The 23,475-nt window shown below is 47.0% G+C and overlaps 1 protein-coding gene across 1 annotated transcript in view; it reads right to left on the bottom strand.

Annotated features, from left to right (window-relative positions):
• Window positions 1-406: 406 nt before the first annotated feature.
• PCP4 (Purkinje cell protein 4) overlaps window positions 407-23,475 on the bottom strand; it is a 68,270-nt gene continuing 45,201 nt past the window's right edge. Inside the window, exon 3 of the mRNA XM_027960682.2 lies at window positions 407-818. Within this exon, the coding sequence (XP_027816483.1) occupies window positions 691-818 (128 nt within the window). The 3' untranslated portion in view covers window positions 407-690. The remainder of the gene's footprint in view (window positions 819-23,475) is intronic.

Here is a 23,475-nt window from a genome sequence, read left to right as displayed (position 1 = left end):
AGTAGTAGGGACATACCCCCCAGGGCACTGAAATGTGCCTGCTGCCTAAACCTGGGTGACACGCCCAAATAGACCCATTGCCCTCCCCCTTCAAGTTCTTCTGCATGAGTCACAATTCTCCAGGAGCCCTCTGATTCTTTGACTCTCCAGGACCCAGAGCTCTAACCCCATGGTAAGAAGAAAATACATTGCCCATTACCAGTCAGCGGTAAGAGCTCTCCGAACTAGACAGGCACAGCTGAGCACATATCTCCCATTTTCAGCAGGAAAACTGCTCACAGAAGGCACCATGTTTCAACTCTAACTCTTGGAGGGAGAGGGAAATAGGCATCTAGCCTGCAGTCACTGCTAACAGCAGTAACTTTCCAAGTTAATGTAAAAGGGGAGACAGAGGCAGACACTTTAATCACGCATCTTAACTCCATTTTACTACAACATCAAGGAAAATAATTAGTTGCAGGAGGAATGGTCCTAGAGATAAACAGAGATTAAGCTGCTCACAACTGCATTGTCTACACCTTCCTACAAGGGTATAAATATCACAGGTCTCTGTGCATGCACTGAGGGACTGCGGTGCACATGGGTATCATGTGATGAGGACTTCTCTTGAGGGCGCTGTTTCTTCTTAATTTCTTGGTGGATGATGGCTGAAGGTGGTGTCTCCTGGCAGACTAGGAAGGGACTCTCCCGCTAGGACTGGGACCCGGCCTTTTTCTTCTGGAATTTTCTGAACTGAGACTGGATGGCCACTGCCGCGCGTTCTGTCTCTGGCGCGTCCATGTCGATGTCAAATTCCTCTTGAACCTTCTTCTGCCCATCTGGAGCAAGAAAAACACAAACAGAAGGTGATCACTGAGCAGTGAGCAGGAAGACAGTGGCTCTGGATCAAGCCAGGCTCCAGGCGCCACGTGGCACCTCCCCCAGCACAAGACCTAATTTGCAAAGTACAAGCCAGTGGAGCATGTCCTGGGCTTCCTCGGAGCTCAGAAGCAGCCGTCTTCTGACTGCCTAGTCGCTACCCCTGCCAGGGAGGGATGAGGAAAGTCAGAAACGCAGTCTCAGCATCGTGGATACTTTCTGTACCAATCTCTGTTCCTTGGGGCCCCATTTAACATCGGGATTAACATACACAGAATACTATATATAAAATAGGGTCTCCCTGGTAGCTCAGTTGGTAAAGACTTCACCAGCAATACAGGAGATCCAAGTTCGATCCCTGGGCCTGGAAGACTCCCTGGAGAAGGAAATGGCAACCCACTCCAGTATTCTTGCCTGGAAAATCCCATGAACAGAGAAGCCTGGCGGGCTACAGTCCATGGGGTCTCAAGAGTCAAACACAACTTAGTGAGGAACCACCATATAAAAAGTAAGTGACAAGGACCTACTATATAGCACAGGGAACTCCACTCAACATCTTGCAATAACCTATAATGGAAAAGAATCTGAGAAAGAATATCCATACATGTGTAGGTGTTTGTACTTTGCTGTACACTGAAACAAGCATAGTATTGTAAATTAACCGTACTTCAATTTAAAAAAGCTTAAAACACCAACAGTGCTATTATTTCCCTCTGCTTTCTCATGTAGATACAATTTTTTAAATATTTTTACTGATTTGTATTTATTTTTTTACCTTTGGTAATATTTATTTTTAATTGATTGCTGATTGCTTTACAATACTGGTTTGATTTCTGTCATATATCAACATGAATTCACCATAGGTGTACATATGTTCCCCTCTTTCTTGAACCTCCTGAGATACAATTTAAATAGTGCTACAGCTAATGGACCCAGTGGTAGCTTTTGCTCAGAACAGCTCCAATTAACAGAGGCGCTGAGCTTCTACGCACACACACAAGAGATTTACTGATTGAATGAGGGCTTCTATTTCTACCATTGTCAAAGATGGATGATACCATCCGACCTTCACAATCAAGCTGGACTTGCACATCTTAACAAATTGTTTCAACGACGTAGGCTTCACATTTGTTTGCTGTGGCAGGGGGCTGTACTCATTCACAGTTAAGATCCTTGAAAATAGGATTGGTGCCACGGTGAAGTGATCACCTGTATTGACGCTTCCTTTGTGCTGTGTACATTTCTAGCCAAATATAAGAAAAATAAATAAACAAACCCTCTAGTCACAGAAGGGAAGAATCATTAATACTCCAGTTTAGTGACAGCTGATCATCAGAATCATCAAAGGCACTATTTTTTAATGGAGTCATGAGGATCCATCCCAGACTCAGGCTGCCTCTTCACAGCCACAGCGGAAGTACTCCTTCAAACAAGACCAAGTTAGAGTAATCAGCATCCCTGGGCAGAGGGTCAGACAGCCCTACTTTCTAAAAAACGCTCTCAGGTGATTTCCAGATGTAGCCAGAGTTGAGATCCAGCTACTCGGCTTAAGATGAAGTAACAAATAAGGCCCTGGGGTTAACTCCTGAGGGAACTGGAGGCAGAACCCCCCACTCAGCACCTGGGCTGAGAACATCCCTGCCATCCTGGGTTCGCACCTGGAGCAGAGGTCAGGACAGCGTGTGGAGCACATCCAGCTTGGGGATGGAGAATGGGGAGCACTGGAGGTGGGACAGGAAGCCCACTGAGGGAGCACTGCCAGGGCTTTACTCCTTGACCTTATCACCAGCATCCTGAGTTCATCACTTAATCTGAGTGCGGTCCAGCCCTTCTCCATCTGTCTTACTTTGTGCCCTTGGATGACAGTATCCAGTCAGCATCCCCAGAACAGAGGGTCAAGGACGCTGGGGTTATGTGCAAGCGACACAGGTTCCTCCTCTCTTGCTTACTCTGTTCTGTTTTCTCTCTCTCATAGATAGACAGATAGATAATGTTAGATGATAGTTTAGATAGATGGGTAGATAGATAAATAGATATGATAGACTAAATAGACGTCTGTGTTCAGTCGCTCAGTCATGTCCAACTCTTTGTGACCCCATGGACTGTAGCCCACCAGCCTCCTCTATCCATGGAATTCTCCAGGCAAGAATACTGGAGTGGGGTGCCATTTCCTCCTGGGGATCTTCCCAAACCAGGGATCAAACCTTTGTCTCCTGCATTGGCAGGAATATTCTTTACCATGGAGCCACCTAGGAAGCCTATAGATTAGATAGATAGATAGCAATAGATAGAAAAAATAGGTAGATAGGTGAAAGAGAGAGAGATGTGTCTGGTTGCATAACTTTTCCTTTGCAGATCCTTAAGCAGGCTCCCCTCAGTTTTCTCGGAGACCAAGCAGGTTGCGCCCGGAGCCCTCCAATCCCATCTCCATCTGGGAGGAGAAGATGCTGGCTTTGTAAGCCTTACTGGACTGATTGGTCCATGACCTAAATCAGTAAAATTGTTTCCCTCTGTCTCAGATTGACCACCGAGATTTTGAGCAGCTTGCTGTCCATGGATTATTTGGGAGTGATAGTCTTTAACCCATGGGACCCCAGATGATACAGAGAATCGTAAGATTGTCTCTTACTGCATTGGGTAGCCATCCGCATTTTAATCCTCACTCCAAGTCCCTTTCTTCAGAGATTCTCTAAGGAGCAGAAACATCAGGAAGGACAGGAGTTCCCTGAGGCTCAAATTCATCCTTTAAAAACATTTCACCAAGGTTATCACAGGCTTCCCAGGTGGCTCAGTGGGAAGAAGCTGCCTACCAACGTAGGAGATGTGGGTTCCATCCCTGGGTTGGGGAGATCCCCTAGAGAAGGGAATGGCTATCCACTCCAGTATTCTTGCCTGGGAAATCCCATGGACAGAGGAGCCTAGTGGGCTACAGTCTTCGGGATTGCAAAAGAGTTGGACACGACTTAGCAACTAAACAAAAACAAAAGTGATTATCACAAGAGCGTGTGACTGGAGCGCAAGCATCTATCAGACCAGTGCATGATGGCTCCAGCTCATCTGTCCTCAGCAGAGAGCAGAAGCAGTATCTTGTGCACTGAGAATCATCACCGGATGGTCTGGAGTCCCAGGTGCTTCTCCTCCCAGAGGATCCCTTGTATCTACTGTAACCTGATTGCAGAGGGGGAGAATGAGATCTGACTCAAAAGAAGATGGGAGATTTTCTCTTTCAGAGTTAAAATGCTGCAGCAGTCTGAAGCTTTTGAGCAGCCTGGTTCGTCTTTTACCTCTTACAATAATGGAAGAAAACAGCAATAGTATTTTTTGACACATGATGAATGAAGATGTGGAAAATTATGTATATTTAGGGAATATGTAATGAGACAGTAAGGATGGGTCATAAAAATGGATTTCGCAATTATATCTTCAACTAATATCTTCAGCCAAAGTGATTTATAGATTCCTCCCTCTGAAAAATATTCCAGTGTTTAAAAAAGAAAACCACTGATGTGTCAGGAGTCTTTACTTTGTAGAGTCCAGCATTTCTTGGAGGTCTGCCATGCTTAGTGCTTCCGCTGAGCTGCCCAGGGATGTTCAAAGCAGGAGGAGGACTCAGATTGTGGTGAAAAAGAAACAGTTAGAACTGTTGACGTTGACACAGGGTCCAATGCAAATGATGTGAGGGCCTGGCAATGGGTCCATGTCATCCTGGGAGCTAGAAAAAAAAAGGAGCTCTAAGCACCCCATGCTCAGCAGGAGTGAGGGAATGATGGAGAAGGGCAACTGAGGGACCACAGCCAGCGCCCAGTGCCCCCGGCCCTGTGGACATCCCCTCACTGATGCCAAGGCTCCCTCCCATGACCTGGGTGATGGTGACGGTGGAGGGGTGCAGGAGGGCTATATGAAACCTCCCTTTGCCATCCCTCCAGAGCAGAAGAGAGATGCCGACCAGCAGCATCAGCTGAAACCCAGAGGTAGGACCTCGGCCTTGCCTGCGGGGGACAGGAAGGGCCCTGGGGAGGGTGGGTTTCCTCCAGGGCACACCCTATCCATTCCCCCCGCATTGCTGCTCTTCATGGGGCTACTTCTGTCTTATTTTACTCCCTGCTCTACTTCCCATTTGGGGGTCCATCACCCCATCTGAGCTCCATAAGGGCGGGGACTTCATCCATCTGGCTCCAGCGGCTCACACAGGGCCCAGCACGTAGCAGGCATTCCACAAGTAACCAATGGTTGATTGCAAGTGAGTCCATCGATAAGCCAGGCAGCTGTCCGGTGCAGGCCTTTCATTTCCATGCTGCAGGGAGTCTTCAGCCGCCTCTTCCACCCCAGTGCTCTTAAGGAGGGGTCTGGGCAGCGGGGCACAACAAAACCTCTGTGGGGCACTGACCCACCCAGCAGCACGGTGAAAAAGAGGCAAGGTTTCTCTCCTGAATGGAAAATGTGCCAGGACAGTGCCTGTTCCTAGCACCAGCCCAGAGGAATAACGAAAGGAGGTCTCAGGCAGGCAGACAGCACCTCCAGCTTGCTGTGGGGTTGGGCTGACCCTCTCCCAGCCCTCAGACCCTCCCACCTCTGATAAGGCTGCCAGCAGAAGCAGGGGTATAGGTCCAGACAAGGGTGGATCGGGGGTGTCTCTGCCCGCTCTGGGACCCTTAGACTAGCTTCTCTGAGTCTCAGTTTGCTCATCTCAAAAATGGAGAGGTAGAACTGTTTTGTAAAGAGCCTGCCCTGGGAGTTCAGTGTGGCGTAGTGGTTAGGATTCCCAGCCTTCACTGCCGTGGCCCAGGTTCCATCCCTGGTCCGGGACTGATATCCTGCAACCCGTGTGGCATGGCCAAAAAAAATAAAAACTCCAAGCCTGCTCCGCCTGGTCACAAATGTCATGAGTAAATTCAAGGCTGCAGTGTAAATTAAACCGAGACCCATCGGTGTGGGGCAGAACTTGCTAAGTCAGCAGAGGATATGGGCAGTCACGTGGTTCTTGGCCTGGCCATCTGCTCAGTGGTGAGACTCACGGATGTTTGGGCCCCAACACAAAGAGGGAGGGACTGCTTTCCAGCAGGGCCAGCCACACAACCACCAAACACAGCCAGGCCGGAGCCCCAGGGCATCAAACCCCACCCAGTCTTTGGGGTGGCAGGTTGCGTTTGCTGGGCTTGTGTTGGGATGGTCCTCACTCAGCAGGGCAAGGCACAGAGAGTCCTCCACCTAAAGATGACTTCTGGGTCCTGCGAATACACAGCCAGAATAGTACAAGAGAAAGGTGCCACTAGGCCCCACATCTGGGAGGCCCTGAGGGCATCAGGCTCTGCACACTTCTCCACCAGAGGGGCCAGTAGATTCTGGCAAGTCATGCAGGGGACCAATGCCACCCTCATTTCCAGACCTCCCTGCAGCCACCCTTCCTCCAGTGTCCTCCGCCCACTGCAGCTCCATGAAGAGCATCTGCTGCTCACATCTGCACTGGGTGGGCTGCACCTGGCATTTTTATGTAGAGTCCTGCTACCTGGAGTGGACAGCACACATCCCACCCGGCTCCTGACAGTAGCTTTTGAGCCTGGGCAGGCAGTATTTCACCAGAGCACCAAGTAAACTGCCCAGGACTGTACAGTTCTTATCATTTGTTTCTCTCCGGGGTCCTAGAACTTTAGCATTTTTGTGTGTCCTCCAGGAAGGATTTCTGAAGCTGAATAGGAGAATGGTCGACAGATGATTCATTCAAATACACTGGTTTGATAGAAAAAGATATTGATTGCCAACTCCCCTGGAGCATGAGAGAAAAATCACCTTCCTGACCGTGGAGCTCCAGAGGTGTGAGCAGGACTCCCCACGAGCCCTTCAGACTTCACCCAAATGCTGTCGGGTCCGTTACCTGGAGCACCGGGTCTCAGAGACACGAGCAAGTCTGAGGAGGTGAGGCTCACAGTCTATCAGGCAAGGCAGCGGCAGTCTCAACCACAGTATCTAACTATCTGCATCATCCATCTGTCTGTGTTCCCATCCATCTTCTTTCTCAGAACGAAAAGCACAGCTATAAAACCATCCCAAACAATTATACTCTTTTCCCCAGGCAGAAACATCATCAACCAACCAAGGCACAACACCGAGCACTGTTGATGGCCCAGCCTGATGAAGAACCAATGCTCCCTGCGGCTCAGACTTCTGTGACCTCCCCACTAGGAAGGAACCTCATTCTATTCAGACTTACACTTTGCATGGCTCTAGACCTTCCCTGGTGGCTCAGTAGTAAAGAATCCGCCTGCCATTGCAGGAGACATGGGTTTGATCCTTGGGTCAGGAAGATCTCCTAGAGGAGCAAATGGCAACCCACTCCAGTATTTTTGCCTGGAAAATGCCATGGACAGAAAAGCCTGGCAACCTACAGACCATGGGGTCGCAGAGTAGGACATGACTTAGCGACTGAAACAAATAACAAGGTGTTTGTTACGCTCTTTTCCTGAAATACAGCCTTCTCCTTGCAGAAACTGAGACAGGGAATGGCCCTGCTGTTTTGCATTTTACACCATCAGAGAATTGGTAAGGGAGCCCTTCTTGAAGATGCCATTGTAATAAGAACCAGTCTTCACCAAGCATTACATGGATTCTCCCTCATAGACATAAGCGGATTTTCTTTTATAGATCATTTGAGAGCAAATGGAAAATCGAGAATCATAAATATAAAAGGAAGGAACTGTTACCAGGTGAAGACAATCCCAAATAGATCCTACAGGCCTCTGATATGGCCATGAAAATCCAGCAAATAGGAAAACTGTTTGAGAGACAAAAATTCCCTTTGTGTAAATTCATCCGGATAAAACACAGATCAGCCCTACAGCCCATTGAAGTTTCTTGGTGAGCAGCCGTATCAACCTGTAGTAGTGTGTTAGTTGCTCAGTCGTGTCTGACTTTGCAACTCCATGGACTGTAGCCGGCCAGGCTCCTCTGTCCATGGGATTCTCCAGGCAAGAACACTGGACTGGGTTGCTATTTCCTCTTCCAGGGGATCTTCCCAACCCAGGGATGGAACCCGAGGTTCCCATGTCTCCTGTATTGCAAGTGGATTCTTTACCTGCTGAGCCATTTTAGCTGCATCACCTCTATAAAGGGCCTGTATCCAAATACAGCCACATTCTGAGGGATGGTGTGGTGGGGGGCTAGGGGTGCAGGGCTTCAGCATCTGAATGTGGGGTCAGACACAATTCAACACATAACAGCACCTGATCTAACTTTGGGGCTCTCTAGGCTTTATTATTTCTTCTGTTACCTATCAATGGGTTTCCCAGGTGGTGCTAGGGCTAAAGAATCCACCTGCCAATGCAAGAGACATAAGAGATGTGGGTTTGACCTCTGGGTCAGGAAGATCCCCTGGAGGAGGGCATGGCAACCCACTCCAGTATTCTTGCCTGGAAGATCCCATGGACAGACACGCCTGGTGGTCTACAGTGCATGGATCAAACAGAGTTGGACATGACTGAAGCAACTTAGCACGTACCTGTCAATAACTACTTAATTTTTTAATGAAACTATTTATTTTGCATTGGGGTATAACCAGTTAACAAACAAATGTTGAGACAGTTTCAGGTGAACAGCAAAGGGACCCAGCTATACATACACGTGTCCTTTCTCCCCCAAACGCCTCTCCCATCCAGGGATAGGTTTTAAAGTAGCTTCATGTTGTATGCATTGTCTGGCTCCTTTGGCCAGTTATGAGAGCTGCAGGAAACGTCCATGGTCCTCAATTTACAAAGGCTCAGAGACCATAACCTGCCTCACTGGAGAGCACCCGGTGAGTGCTGGCCATGGGCTGATTCAGAATCCAGGTCTTGCTCCAAATCTTCTTTTTATTCCCCCATGTCTTGTTACCTTGAGTTCCCTAGACTGAGACCAAGATGACAGCCTGCTGTATGGACCAGTTACTATTGCCCAGGGAGAAAAAAAGAAGTCTCAGATAGTCCAAGTCTAAACACATGGTTGGGTCTACCAGTTCAGAAAATCTGTCTGTTTACCAGGCAGTCCGGGAGAATTCATATACCAAATTCAGTCATTTGATAAATGGCCCAGAAGGCCTCCTGCAGGCCTGTCACTGTTCTAGGGGCTGGGAGAGAACAGAGGACAAAACCCTGCTCTTCTGGAGAAACAGAAAATAAAAAGGTAAGTGTATAGAGAAGCAATAGCGTTTCAGAAATTCTTCAAATAAAGCAGGGTGCTGAGTGGGAGAGGGAATGTAAGTGCTTTAATGTGCCTAGTGGGCCTCCCAGGTGGCTCAGTGGTAAAGAACCTGCCTGCCAGTGCAGGAGACATGAGAGACTCAGGTTCGATCCCTGGGTCAGGAAGATCCCCTAGAGGAAGAGCAGCCCACTCCAGTGTTCTTGCCTGGGAAATCCCATGTATAGAGGAGCCTGGTGCACTACAGAGCATGGGGTGAAAAGAGTCAGACACAATTGAAACAACTCAAAACAAAGGCCTCTGGGGAGGGGACAGGGGAGGTCGTCCCCAAAGCTAGCCTCACACTCACTTGCCCAGACAAAAGGGGTGACTAATAACCACACTTTTTGAAAAACTATTCTCCACTGCTTGAAAAAGTATTCTTCATCTTCCCAGTCCCCATCCAAGTGGCAGACTTCTCTCATTTAGCATGAGTTCTTTCAAAATTAAAAGACACGCAGTCTTCCAGGGCAAAACAGAGCTATTCAGGGATCCTGCAACAGCTCTGGGTGTGATTTTTAAAGTTTGAAATTCAGCCTCATTCCAAAATATATGAACCCCCATGCTTGATCAGAAGAGCTCTTATATTTGTTTCTGAGTTTATGATGATGCAAAGTCATTGCCTAGAGATACTGGCAGTAATTCATGAGCACAGGGGCTGTGTATACACACACACATACACACACACACAGATGTAAAGCCTTTCGTTTACGCATTTATAACCCTCCATATTTTTGGATTTATTTTATAGAAACAAATTACCTCCTAAGGCCTAATCCCCTAGATCAGAAATTTGCACATAAGCAGTAAATTGGGATATAATTGTCCTGAGTGGGAGTTTGCCTTGATTAGGAGGCAAAGCACAGAGCGTACTATAAAAGAACCTAAATTTTAGTATGCCATCAAGAAATAACAGTCATTTAACTTAAGTATGCCTTGCAAGTGGGATATTTTAATGCCAAGTTTCTTAGAATGTCCTACCTTCTTTCAAACTGTAATGTTAACTGGGAAAGAATTAACATCTGTCAGTTGGGCTGCCCTTGATACACAGAGACTGTACTTGGGCTCTGGAGGCCTCTGAACTGGCCACTGACCCTCTCCAGCACCAGGACTACAGAGTGACCCAGGACAGCTAAGGTGCCTTCCTTCATCAGGATGAAAACCCAGCCCTCCAGGCAGGGAAAACAGAGACACAAATAAGAAAAGCAAGAATTGGGATTTTTATCCCTTAAGCCTCAAATTGGATCAAAATACACCCAGAGAACAAGGCAGCTAGTGTTAGAGAAAAGGTCAGCTCCTCCCGAGGAAAAAAAAATAGTAATAAAAATAAATTGGTATACCTAGTTCATCACAATGCTGGCACAAAGCATCCTATGAAACGCTAATAAAAACAAAGACAACACGCTCTTTTAAAAGCTGGAAATGAACAAGAAGAGGCCCCAGCTCCCTCAGCCAGTTTTTCCCGAGTTAAAACAGAGTCTCCCTTGCTGGGCAGCAGCGCGGAATGCAGCAAGCCAGCTCCAAGCTTCGGGCCATTTCTTGCTTCTGCCTGCTGGCTCGGGATTTATTGAACAGGGGCTGCTGGCGCGGAGAATTGCAATTTTCCAGGTCTCTGCTAAGCGGCAGAGATTAATGAGCAGGGTCAGGCATTAGTGGCAGCAGGCAAGGGGGGTGCTTTCTGCATTCACCATGTTCCCTCTCGCATCAAATGAAAACACGGTTCTCGTTTCTCCTAACTTTCCCGTTACCAAGTCAGCACCCTTCTGGTCCTTACAGCTTTTTGCAAGAGAAAAAAATTCTCTTTTGCCCTAAAATAGAGGCATTTTGGATCCCACAGTCTCCAACGCTCACCTCAGGCTTTGGTGGATACAAAGCTCCCCCTACTCCCTCCTTGCTCTCAACCTCATTATCTTATTTCTCTGACCCCTACCTGGATGCACCTTGCTTGGATAAGATTACTCCCAAGCTGTAGCATTTAGGTAATCAAATAAGTGCACATCTGTGGGACTCGATGGAAAAGAATAAGCACTGGTGAGATCAAAAATTTCCCCAAACTCATTAAGTCTAGGAAGAGAAAAACAAAACCAAAAAAATATAAATATTGTTGAAATCAGTTTTTCTATTGGAAAGGCAAACTCAGTTCCTATTTGCATTAGTCTGCTTAGGGCTGCCGTAACGAACTACCACAGTCAGTGCGGCTTAAATGGCAGACATTTATTTGTTCCCACTCCTGGAGGCTGGAAGTCCAAGGTCAAGGTGTCCACAGGCTTGGGTCCTCCGAGCTCTCTGCCTGGCACACAGATGGCCGTCTTCTTCCCAGGTCTTCACACGCTCATCCCTCTGTGTATCTGTGTCCTGATTTCTTCTTATAAGGACAGCAGACATCTTGGATGAAGGCCCACCCTAATGACCTCATTTTACCTTAATTACCTCTTTAAAGGCCATATTTCTAAATATAGTCACATACTGAAGCACCAGGGCTTACGGCTTCAACAGAGGCATTTGAGGAGGACACATAATTCAGCCCGTGACACTGGCCAGAATGCCTACATTTCCTAGCATAAAAATAGAGAAAGGCTGATAAGTTACGGTGAGACACAGCTTCACTAAAGAAGCCTCAGATTCAAATCCCAACTGACTCTGTGGTCAGATTTGCCTTTCTGGGATTCGCATCCTCCCCTGTGTTTGAAATGGGGATAATGATAAATGGAGGCTGTTTCTCTCGCAAGACATTTATCAGAGTATACCTGGCTGCTTCATAATTTGCCAAGACAAATGCAGGGTTATTCCCTGGTGGTAATAGATGGGGGCCTGCAGACTGGCTCACCCAGCACCCCTCCTGCCGCCTCCCGCCTCCACCGCAGGTGTCCTGGGAGTAGAATTCTGCCCAGGTGTTGTTGTTGTTGTTTAGTCCAGGTGTGCAGGCGTGCATGTGTGTGTGTTCAGTCATGTCCAACTCTTTGCGACCCCATAGACTGTAGCCCACCAGGCTTCTCTGTCCATGGAATTTTCCAGGCAAGAATACTGGAGTGGGTTGCCATTTCCTACTCCAGGGAATCTTCCCGAGCCAGAGATCGAACCCACGTCTCCTGCATTGACACGCAGATTCTTACCACTGTACCAGGTGGAAAGCCCTAAGTCCAGGTGTAAGGCCAGTCAAACAGGTGCAGTGTGGCAAGATCTGAGAAAAGAGAAGTGAGCACCAGGGGAAGCAATCAAATGCAGCAAGAGCCCCCTTCACAGGCACAGAAGCAGAAACACCTAATGGGGCTTCCCAGGGCAGCCAGCAGACACCCCCTGTCCTGTGCCTGGACCCACAGACCAGGCAACAGCAACAGTTCTTGGAAGATCATCTGCTGGAAGAACATGCCGTGTGGCTGCGTGTTTCCGTGTGCGTTATCCCCGGCTATGAATGGCCAGGACTGGTTTCCCTGCCTCCCAGAAATTCTGTAATACATGGATAACCTATAATAAACCCATTTTGGCTAAATCTTGGTGTCTGTGGTCCATGCTGCTATCTCCTGCAGGCATGCCTAGCTTACGTGGGGCTACGGGGGGAGAGGAGTGTTAGGTAATGAAAGAGATGATCCTGTGTGTCTAGGGATCAGATAGCAGACTTCCATTTCATTTGCATAGAAGATTCTTTAGTATGCACTGGAGAACAACTTGAATGAAAGTAGGTAAGTAAGAAACCTCTGTGGATAACACAGCAAATGTTCCTTTCCTCTTAGGAGCATATGGAAAGAATGAAAATTCCTTCCCAGGGATTAACACCTAACTTTCTTGACAGTGAACCACTCAGAAAAGCCACCGTTTGCCTTCCTTCACACTCTGAAGACTTTGAACTGACTGGGAAGATGGAGAACAAGAGTCATCTGACACCTTAGACCTGCTCTCCATGCAAGCCAGCCACATAGGCAAGGGCTCAAGAAACTCCATCAGCAGAAATGTGTTGTGGCCAAGTCTATTTCTTGCCTCTATTTACCCCCATTTTCTTAGTTATAAAACCCCTGACTTGGGGCTGAGCACATGGCTACCCAGAACAAGTTTTCCATGCTCCTTGAAACTGGGTGACCTAGGTTCTGGTCAATACAATATGTGAGAAAGAAATCTCATTAAAAGAAAGCTAACCTGGGAATTCCATAGCAGTCCAGTTGTTAGGACTCAGCACTTTCACTGCTAGGCCCAGGTTTGACCCTTGCTGAGGGAACTAAAATCCTAAGTAGCAGGGCCAAAAAAGAGAAAGAAAGAAAGGAAAAAAGGAAGGAAGCTAGCCCTTGGCCCTTTTTACTTACTGCTATCTGCTTTCTACTAGCTGGAATGCAGATGCTATGGCTGGTGCTCAGGCAGCCATTCTGGAGCATAAGTCTTATGCTAAGGATGACAAAGCAGTAATACAGATGCTTAATGCACCTTGAAATCATCTTGATTGTTGTCAACTACCTATCTTCAGACTCCCTTTATACAAGTGAAGAATAGACATTATAGTTTAAGCTGTTGCTATTTTAAGGGTTTCAGCTTCTTACAGATAAACCTTATCTACTTACACATAACATAATAATGTGCATAGCTCATTTGAAAACGTTTTGTTTCAAGCTGATAATAAAAATTCAAATATACATCCCTGTGCATAGTTTGGCTTCACTTAACTGTATGCTTATTTTTTTGATATACACATCTGTTCAATTTCTGATATGGATGGCCATTTCTTTATAGCACTTAATACTTTTAAAACCTCAGGTTTTATTTCTACAGAAATATTGCCTGCATATGTGGTAACCTTTGCCAACCATCACTCTCAGGTGTCCCGGATTCATTTATTATGTTTCTCCTCCTGGGGCATCAACTTATTCCTTCCACTCCCTAAAATTTGAGAAATGAACCTGAATGAGATGCAGCTTCTAGGCATGTATTTTCCCACCAGGGTTTAGCTCACTCCTTCCATTCTACTCCAGGCTCTTTTTTTTTCTTCTTTTCAGAGTTTTGGAAAAATTTGAGTGCTTTCCTTTCTTTTTTGTTACCTGGTTTTACCATTTCAGAAGGGAGGAATTTCCTCAGGCTCTTTTCCCCCAGCTTTTAAACTTCAAAATATTAGTTTTAAAGGATTAAACTGAAAATTTCACCACGATGGAGAATTCTCTAAAGTTCCCCAGTTTGAAATAGAAAGAAAAGTCAAATACAATCATAATCACAGTACATGTTCAAGTAGTCTCAAATATTAGTTCATCTAATATTTAAAAGCAGAGACATCACTTTGCTGACAAAGGTCCATATAGTGAGAGCTACGGTTTTCCCAGTACTCATGGATGGATGTGTGAGCTGGACCATAAAGAAGGCTAAGCACCAAAGAATTAATGCTTTGGAGTTGCGTTGCTGGAGAAGACTCTTGAGAGTCCCCTGGACAGCAAGGAAATCAAACCAGTCAATCCTAAAGGAAATCAACCCTGAATACTCATTGGAAGGATTGATGCTGATGCTGAAGCTCCAATACTTTGGCCACATGATGTGAACAGCCAACTTACTGGAAAAGACCCTGATGCTGGGAAAGACTGAGGGCAAAAGGAGAAGGGGGCAACAGAGGGTGAGATGGTTAGAAGGCATCACCAACTCAAAGGACCTGAGTTGGAGCAAACTCTGGGAGATGATGTAGGACAGGGACGCCTGGTGTACTGCAGTTCATGGGGTCACCAAGATTCGGACATGTCTTAGCAACTGAAAAACACCAATATGAAAAACCTTATTTGAGCCCATTGAGTATCTAAATTCCATTGCCCCATCATTCTAGACAGTTTGACTTTAAAAGAGAAAGGAAGGCGTTAAGGCAGATGGAAAGCATTCCACTCTGTGCAGGAGGAAGAAGATTGAATAGGAGAAAGGCCAAGACAAGCCTTAGGGCTTTCATGGAATTAGGCAAGCTTTATGAAAAATGTGGAGAGCAAACAGCAACGTCGGTGGAAAAGTCATCATGCAGATGCCAGAAAGGACCGAAGCTGTTTCCAGCCTTTAGGGCCGTGGTTCTCCTCCCCTCCCCTTTGCCCTCTGCACCAGGCACTGGCTGATCAGAGATGCCGTTCTCCAGCAGCGTGGCAGGCGTATCTGCATCCTTCCTGGAGCTCCGCCAGCAGCTGAGCAAGGGGCTGTGTTGTCTCCCCAGGAGCATCCCACTTGGGCTCTTCAGCCCTGCACCTCTAATCCAGGTGGACAGCTGTTTTCCCAGGTGGATTTTCAGGGATTACAAGCTTTCTTAGATGCACAAGAGTATTGGACAGATGCGTCCACTGTGTATTCAGAATTTGGGTGCAAAGTTTTGAAAGGAGGGTCTGTGAAGCCAAACCAGAGCCTGGATCCTAATGGGTCCAGCTGCAGCCAACATGTTCCTGTTTCTGCTCACCGTCTCAAACCTGAGGTGCGATCAGCCTTGATTTCTCCATCTGGTCATGCTTCTTGTGCTTCCTGAGTGTCATAATGACAGGGACCAGCTCTTCACAGAGGTGTGTGTGTCTGTTCATAACTGTCTATTTATGTGTCATCAAAGACATGCATTTAGCTCCAGGAACTTCTGAGGGTTTAAACTCCACGCACTCTGCCTCCTGATCCCACAGCCTCAGTTTCCCTTCCTTTCTTTCTTCCTTTCTTCCTTCTGTAGGTTTTAGGCAAAACTATATCCCTTCTATTTGCTTTTTTAAAGTGACACTATCTTGAGAGCTAACGGCCAGGGACTTGCTGATTTGTTGGAAAGAGTGGTTTTAGAGGCATGCCATTTTAAGCTTTGGGCTTTGCTATCCTCCCTACCAGGAAGATGGATTCGCATATTTGTAAAAAGAGAACAAAATTGAACACCCAAGGAAGGATAAAGTGATGTGGTTTCTGGGTGAAGTAACTCAACCACACAGAGTCTGTCAGATTCTCAAGGACTAGCTCTTGGTAGAGTCTGGGTTTAACTTTTAGGCATTATTTAGTAGCGATGTTCTGACAAGTAAGCCCAAGAAGAAATAGAATAAGAAGGGCTTCCCAAGTAGGAGGGAAAGCGTTAAAGCTCCAGGCTCCTCTCCTCCTGGTTGAGGTGAAGAGCTTCTGGGATGAATCCAGACATGGGCTGTGCTTGGTCCCACGAGCCACCATGAGTGTTTAACCAGGACCTTTATATAGCACCGCGACAGGAAAGCAAAGCCTTGCACTTTCCACAGACAGACCACCTAGCCCCTCCCCCCATCCAGAAGCAGAATATTTTTATTTCAAGAATTCCAAACTAGGCCTTCCCTGGTGGCTCAGTGAGAAAGAATCTGCCTGCCAGTGCAGGAGACATCACTGATCTGGGAAGATCCCCCATGCCCCAGAGTAACAGCCTGTGCACCACAGCTCTCAAACCTATGCCCTAGGGCCCGGGAGCTGCAACTACTGAGCCCATGCGCCCCAGCTACTGAAGCCCATGAGATCTACAGCCCTTGCTCCACAACACTGAGAAGCCCTTGTGCCAGGACTAGAGAGTAGCCCCTTTCTCTGCAACTGGAGAAAAGCCTGCATAGGACTGAAGATCCAGCATAGCTAAAAATTAATTAATTAATTAATTTAAAAAAAAAGAATTCCAAAAAGGAAATAATTTCCCGTGTCAGGCCACATGATCAGAAAGTATTCAATTTTGAAATAAAAGTTTTAACAAAACATATTTCAAAGGATCAGCACTGACCGATCATCACTTGAAGCCTTCTAATCATCAACAGAGGTGGTAGAAGCATTACTGTCCAGATCACACATGGAAGCAGTGATAAAATATCCATTTTTGGTGGCAGCAGCTCAAGGGAGCATTAACTAGAGGCCGATGACAAGAAACTGAGGAAGGAAACCAATTTAGATAGAATGTTAGAAAAGGTTTAATGTCAGTCTGTTGGAGAACGGAAGTCGTCCCCAGAGCCACAGCATCTGACCTTTCGCTAAAGTCATTTCAAGCTGAACTGAGGACTGACACAGCAGGGACTTCTATTTTGCCAGCTATAAATGGCTAGGGAGACCCAGCAGGCGGCTTACAGCCCAGACACCTAATTGGAAAGATTTGTTTTGTTTTGTTCACCTCTGAGATGTGTGAACAGGAAAGGACTGAACATTTTATCTGCGACTTGCTCAAAATGTCTTCAAAGATCCTATGCTAGCCTTCCTGACACTAATCTGGCTCATAATTTCAAATTTTGTTGCTGTTCAGACACTAAATCATGCCTGATACTTTGCTATCCCATGGACTACAGCACACCAGGCTCCCCTGTCCTTTATTATCTCCTAAAGTTTGCTCAGATTTATGTCCGTTGAGTCAGTGATGCTATCTAACCATCTCATCCTCTGCCACTTCCTTCTCCTTTTACCTTTAATCTTTCCCAGCAAGAATTGGAATTTTTATTAAATGATGCCTTGCTGTCATTTAAGATGTCAAGGCCTGGATGGATAGAAAATGCAAGTGAGGGACTTCCCTGTTGCTTTAGTGGTTAAGATGTCCACCTCAGGTTCGATCCCTGGTTGGGGAAGTAAGATCCCACCGGCCGTGTAACGCGGCCAAAAGAAAAAGATATTTAAAACAAGAATGAAAATGCGAATGAGACATTTTTCCAGAAGTAGCTGCAACTCGATATTCAATTGCCATGGCACCAGAGAGGATACCAGCTGACAACCTCAGGTTCCATCATCCCAAATATGCAGGGCACCAGAAGGGAAAGGGTTACAAAGTTTCAAAAGAAAATCAGAATACTTTCTGGCTGCAACAGCACAGTAACAATTTAATTTTAGGGGGTAAGGGGGGTGCTGACAGCAGCCTCTTTATGTGCACAGGTGTGCCCATTTCAACCTTAGGAGGTCACCTACCTGTCACGCATGGACTCGTTGTCTACACCTGTCCTCGCCTGGAGGCCGGTCCCCAGCCAGGCAGCCTCACCATCAGCCTGAATGCACACCCCAGAAACATCCAGGGAAATAAGCCCTCTCTTCATGTTTGGCAGTCAGCTAGTTGGAAGTGCAGTTTGTCCAGATAAAAGGCCGAATTTTTCCGTTTTCGCCCATTTTTTGGAAATAGTTACATTATTTGTTATCACAGGTTCACAGCCTGTGAGAATCCAATTCTGATTCTGTCCATTGTACCTACTTTCCCCTCTACTGCCTCCACCAAGAAATAGCATCTTTTTCTCCTTTGAACTCACAGGCAGCATTCCCTTGATATGAACAGAAAGTAAAATCAAGAGAAACCAAGCGTTCTGCAGTGTTCAGGGAGAGAAAGAGGATCAGAGAGTGTCCAGATTAGAGGAAGAGTCTGAAGACACCGTTGTCCCACAAAGAAGACACTGGAACCGCAGGAGTGAAATGATTCACCACGAGTGACCCGACAGCAAATGGCCAAACCACAGGACAGGGACCAGAAACTTTGGGGGTTCATCCTTCCCTCCACCCCTTGATGAAAAAGCTGAGACTCAGAGGGGTTTTCTGGGCAGACCAGACAGGCGAGGAGGCCCAGGGGCCCTGCAGTAAGAGGAATGGCTAAAATGCAAAGAACCTTCAAAGCAATCAACTAAGATGGAAAAGGGCTTCCCTTGTGGCTCAGATGATAAAGAATCTGCCTGCAATGCGGGAGACCCACCTTTGATCCCTGGGTGGGGAAGATCCCCTGGAGAAGGGAATGGCGTACCCACTCCAGTATTCTTGCCTAAAGAATCCTATGGGCATGGGGTTGCAAAGAGTCAGACATGACAAAGCTCTCCAGAGGAGGCAGTGAGGTGTCAGCTCTTCCAAGGGTAGACCCAGTGAAAATTGGATGCTAAAAATTTCTCTATTCCTTTCAGAATTCCTAGGAAACAATTATGAAGTGTGACTATCTGGGAGGAACATTTAGAGCGCTTTTCGTGGCCAGGAAATGTATTATCATTTACAGTAGGCATCTTCATGAGCTGTTTCTGACAACCCAGCCCATTTTTAAAGCTCACTATAAAAACAAGGTCTTTATGGACTGGTGGGAAATGGAATTTTGGTGAGCACACATCAATTCAAGCCGTCAAAATGTTAATGTTTGCCTTGAAACCCTGAAACCCTGAAGCCTAAGAAAGATTGGATGCAAGAAGCCTCATCTCACTGCAATGAGCACAATTAGCAATCGCTGTGCTGTGGGAAGTAAGTCCTGCATGTAGGACGCTTGGGTCTGAGCTGATTGTGATTGGGTGAGTCCAGAGGGAGGATGACTTCCTCGCATCAGCACCAAAGCCATGAAAGCATCTCTCTGACATCTGAGGAGACTCTGCTCTCTAAATGAATGCCAGAGTGCAGTTCAATTTTCAATTATCTTCAGGGTCTGGGATGAGGGGAGAGTAGAGAGAGGAAAAGGTGCTTCGGAAATATTGAAGAAGCCAAGCACAAAAATAGCAGCAAGCTTTCATTTCACATAACCACAAATTACTGGAAGGAGTGTTCCCATAAACACTGTGACTGAGCCCATCTCATCCATTGTCTGTCCATTTCCCATCCTTCCCCTGCCCACCCCTCCCTCACCCCGCCCCAACTGTCTGGCTCTATGGAATCAATACATATTTCAGCTGATTGTTGGTTGACTCAATTTCAGATCCCAACAGGCAAAAGGAACGTGGCAGCTGGGACAGCACAGCTGTGGTAAGAACCCAAAAGAACACCTGAGGATTGACAAGAAGCATCTACTCCTTGGTTCACTTTTTGAGAGAAAGGGGTAATTTTCAAGACAAACATAATTTTTTCATGTCTTATTGAATTAAGTCTAGTAATCTGCAAGTAATTAGGCTTCTCACTCATAGGTAGCAAGTCCTGTGAAGGATAATAGTAAATACTCTATGACATTAATGCTGGAAAAAGCCAAGTCTGTAAATGAAAGTGAAAGTGATAATGCTCAGTCTTGTCCAACTCTTTGTGACGCCGTGGACTATATCCCACCAGACTCCTCTATCCGTGGGATTTTCCAGACAAGAACACTGGAGTGGGTTGTCATTTTCTCCTCCAGGGGATCTTCCTGACCCAGGGATCGAACCCAGATCTCCTGCCCTGCAGGCGGATTCTTTACCATCTGAGCCACAAAGGAAGCCCAGTCTATAAATAATTGCCCTTTAAATTCAATGATCCCACAGCATGGGTTAATCTTCTTCCCTCTTGAACTTTCAAAGCCTGGCTTATATTAAGGGGCTCAAATTCTCTTCTTTTGGGGGACTATCTTCACTGTGGTCCCCAAAGAACCTTTCCCCGGGTTGTGTGAAGAAGCAGAGATATGAAGATTTCGATTCCTGGTTCGTATGTCATCAAAGGAAAGAAATGGTCATTTTTCATAGTTTTTAAGCAGCTGATCTCACAGTCACGAATCCAAAGTTGAATTCAAAGCTCTGGGGCCCAGGAATCCAAGAGCAGATCTGCTCCTTGACGTCTCCCCAAGACAGGGACAGCAAAAGTTAGCATCTCTACCCTGCATCACTGGCTGGGAGAGAGTACATGCCAGACCAAGAGCCCTGGCCCCAGGCCAGGTGGCAGCTGGTCCAGGCCTCCCTTGGGGGACACCTGGAGTCCTGGCGGTCCCCCATCTCCCACCTTTCTGGGCCAGGGTGGCTGGGTGAGTTATCCAGAGACACAGTGGACTCCATACATAGAAAGCAGCATTTCTAGAAACCCGTGTGGCTTCCAGCACCAGCTCATTGAAGGGAGACTGCCCCGCCCCATCCATGTTTGGATGCTGGTGGCCCCAAATCCCAGGAGGCAGAAGCTGCCACCTTCTCTCCTTCCTGCTCCAATAATCCGGACTTCTGGGGGCAACCGACCTGCTTTGCCTCCACCCCCGTTTCCGGCTGGCCTGCATCCACCAGGGTTTCCCTTCAGATGGGGCTGAGATGCTCACAGCCTGTGTCCACCCTCACCGCCGCCCGGGCCACATCCTCAGTTAAGTACCCCACATCTCTGGCCACCTCCTGAATGACACCCAAGTTGGGCTTTGGGGATAAAACTGATTTCACGAACATGTGTTAACCTTTACAAGGAGAGCCTAATTGCTCCAAGAATGTCAAATATGTCATCCTTCCTGAAAGGGGCTTCCATTGTGACTGGGCTGGCAATCAATCTGCCTGCTATGTGGGAGACCTGGGTTCAACCCCTGGGTTGGGAAGATCCCGTGGAAAAGGGAAAGACTACCCACTCTATTAGTCTGGCCTGGAGAATTCCATGAACTGTATAGTCCATAGGGTCACAAAGAGTTGGACTGAGCGACTTTTACTTTCACTTTTCCCAAAAGGTCTGACAGTTTCCCTTTTTTAAAAAATATGAAGCCAACCAATGACACGGCAGTTAAAAGAATGATACTGATACACTGCTTTTCTTTCTGTTTTTTTCCTGAAACCAATCCAGTATCAGGGTTCAAAAATCACACCTTCACCATGTTTGTAAAGCTACCACCACTTACAGTCTAACAGTTGATATTTTTAATTAGGGAGGCTGAGAGGAACACTCAGGGCCTGGCCAAGAGCCCAGGGGCAGACATGCAAGGGTAAAAAGCAAGACAGTCCTCCCCTCTCACCCCTCCTGACTCACCACCCACCCTTTCCCTCAACATCATGCTGTGTCTTTAGTGGATTCATCCCATAGGTGGTACCAGAGGTGATCAGAAGGCAGAAGAAACAAGATCTGGGTATTTATTTGCCTCCTTCACTGCTCAGATTGTCAGGTAAAACACAGACTGTTCAGTTCAATTTGAACTTCAAATAAACAACAAGAAAAAGTTTAGTATAACTATGCCCCCAGATATTCCATGGGATATACCTACACTTTTTTGGGGGGGTTATCTGACATTGAAATTTAACTGGGCATTCTGAATTTTTATTTGCTGAAACGTGGCAACCATAAAAGTCTGTAAAACAGCCTGAGGCTGGGACTTCTCTGGTGGTCCAGTGGCTAAGACTTCGTGTTCCCAGTGCAGGGGACCCAGGTTTGATCCCTGGTTGGGGAACTTAATCCCACATGCTGCAACTAAAGATCCCGCGTGTCAACACTAAGACCCGGTACAGCCAAATAAATAAATAAATAGCCTGAAGCATAGCTGTGCCCTTCAACAGAGGACCACAGACCTTGTCAGGCTGCTCCCCACATAGCACCCTCTCCGGTTTCTGGTGCTTCCCTGCAGGTTCTGCTATTCCTAGTGTGAGATGCTACATTGTTCTTTGTGGGTTTCCCTAAACTGCATGAAAGTGGAAGTTGATCAGTCAGGTCTGACTCTTTTGGACCCCATGGACTACACAGTCCATGAAATTCTCCAGGCCAGAATACTGGAGTGGGTAACCTTTCCCTTCTCCAGGGGATCTTCCCACCCCAGGGGTCAAACCCAGGTCTCTGGCATTGCAAGTGGATTATTTACCAGCTGAGCCACAAGGGAAGCCCAAGAATACTGGAGTGGGTAGCCTATCCCTTCTCCAGCAGATCTTCCTGACCCAGGAATCAAACTGGGGTCTCTGGCATTTGCAGGCACCTTTGCAAACGGTCTTTTGGAGCTGACCTTCTTCAAATTACTCCCGTGGAAGTTGTCCTCTGGTTCCCCTCGGAATCATGACTGATACATTCATCACTAAGGACATCCCACTTCACTCTCCCAGCATCACTTTTTTAAAATTCCCCATCCCCAGATCTGAGTACCACCTGTAGCATATACTGTGTGTGTGCATGCTAAGTTGCTTCAGTCATGTCTGACTCTTCGCAACCCCAAGGACTATAGCCTGTCAGGCTTCTCTGTCCATGGGATTTTCCCAGACAAGAATACTGGAGTGGGTTGCCATGCCCTCCTCCAAGGGATCTTCCCACCCCAGGGGTAGCACATACGAGGTGCTCAGCAAATATTTCCTGAGTGAATGGATAAACGAATTAGCACAACCAGGCTTGAGTCCAGAGTGCTTTGCAGGATCCCATTTCTGGTAGTTAAGGACCCAAAAGTCTGCATGCTGAAGCGATCCTACTCTAGCCAGCAAAGAATAGAAAGCGATCCAGGATGTTCTTGGAGAATGGTGGAGTGAGAGGAGAAGGAACCGAGGGGTTAGCAAAGAGGAGCAATTTACCTGTGTCCCAGATAACTATTCCTGCAGAACTGATCACCCTGAATTGGCAGCTTCAGCACAAGAACTGAGTGTCCTCTCCCCCCAGTGCTGTAGTGTAGCAGGCTTGGCTGAGCTTCTCTTCTCTTGGATGGAGCCTCCCACACGACTGCAGCTGGATGGTCCCAGGGCTGGGGTCACCCAAGAACCTTCACCCACATTCTTGCCATCTGGGAGGGAAGCGCTGGCAGAGTCTGACTGTGGGCACCTCTCCAGGCCGTTGCCCATGGACTAGCTGGACTTCCTTACAGCTTGCAGTTTAAGGTAGTGGCTCTTCTTTTTTAATTTATTTTTAAATTTGTTATTG

The sequence above is a fragment of the Ovis aries genome, chromosome 1 (assembly GCF_016772045.2).
Source record: "Ovis aries strain OAR_USU_Benz2616 breed Rambouillet chromosome 1, ARS-UI_Ramb_v3.0, whole genome shotgun sequence".
NCBI lineage: Eukaryota > Metazoa > Chordata > Mammalia > Artiodactyla > Bovidae > Ovis > Ovis aries.
The sequence above is the reverse complement of the archived record's forward strand: the minus strand, read 5'-3'. Positions and strand labels throughout refer to the sequence as shown.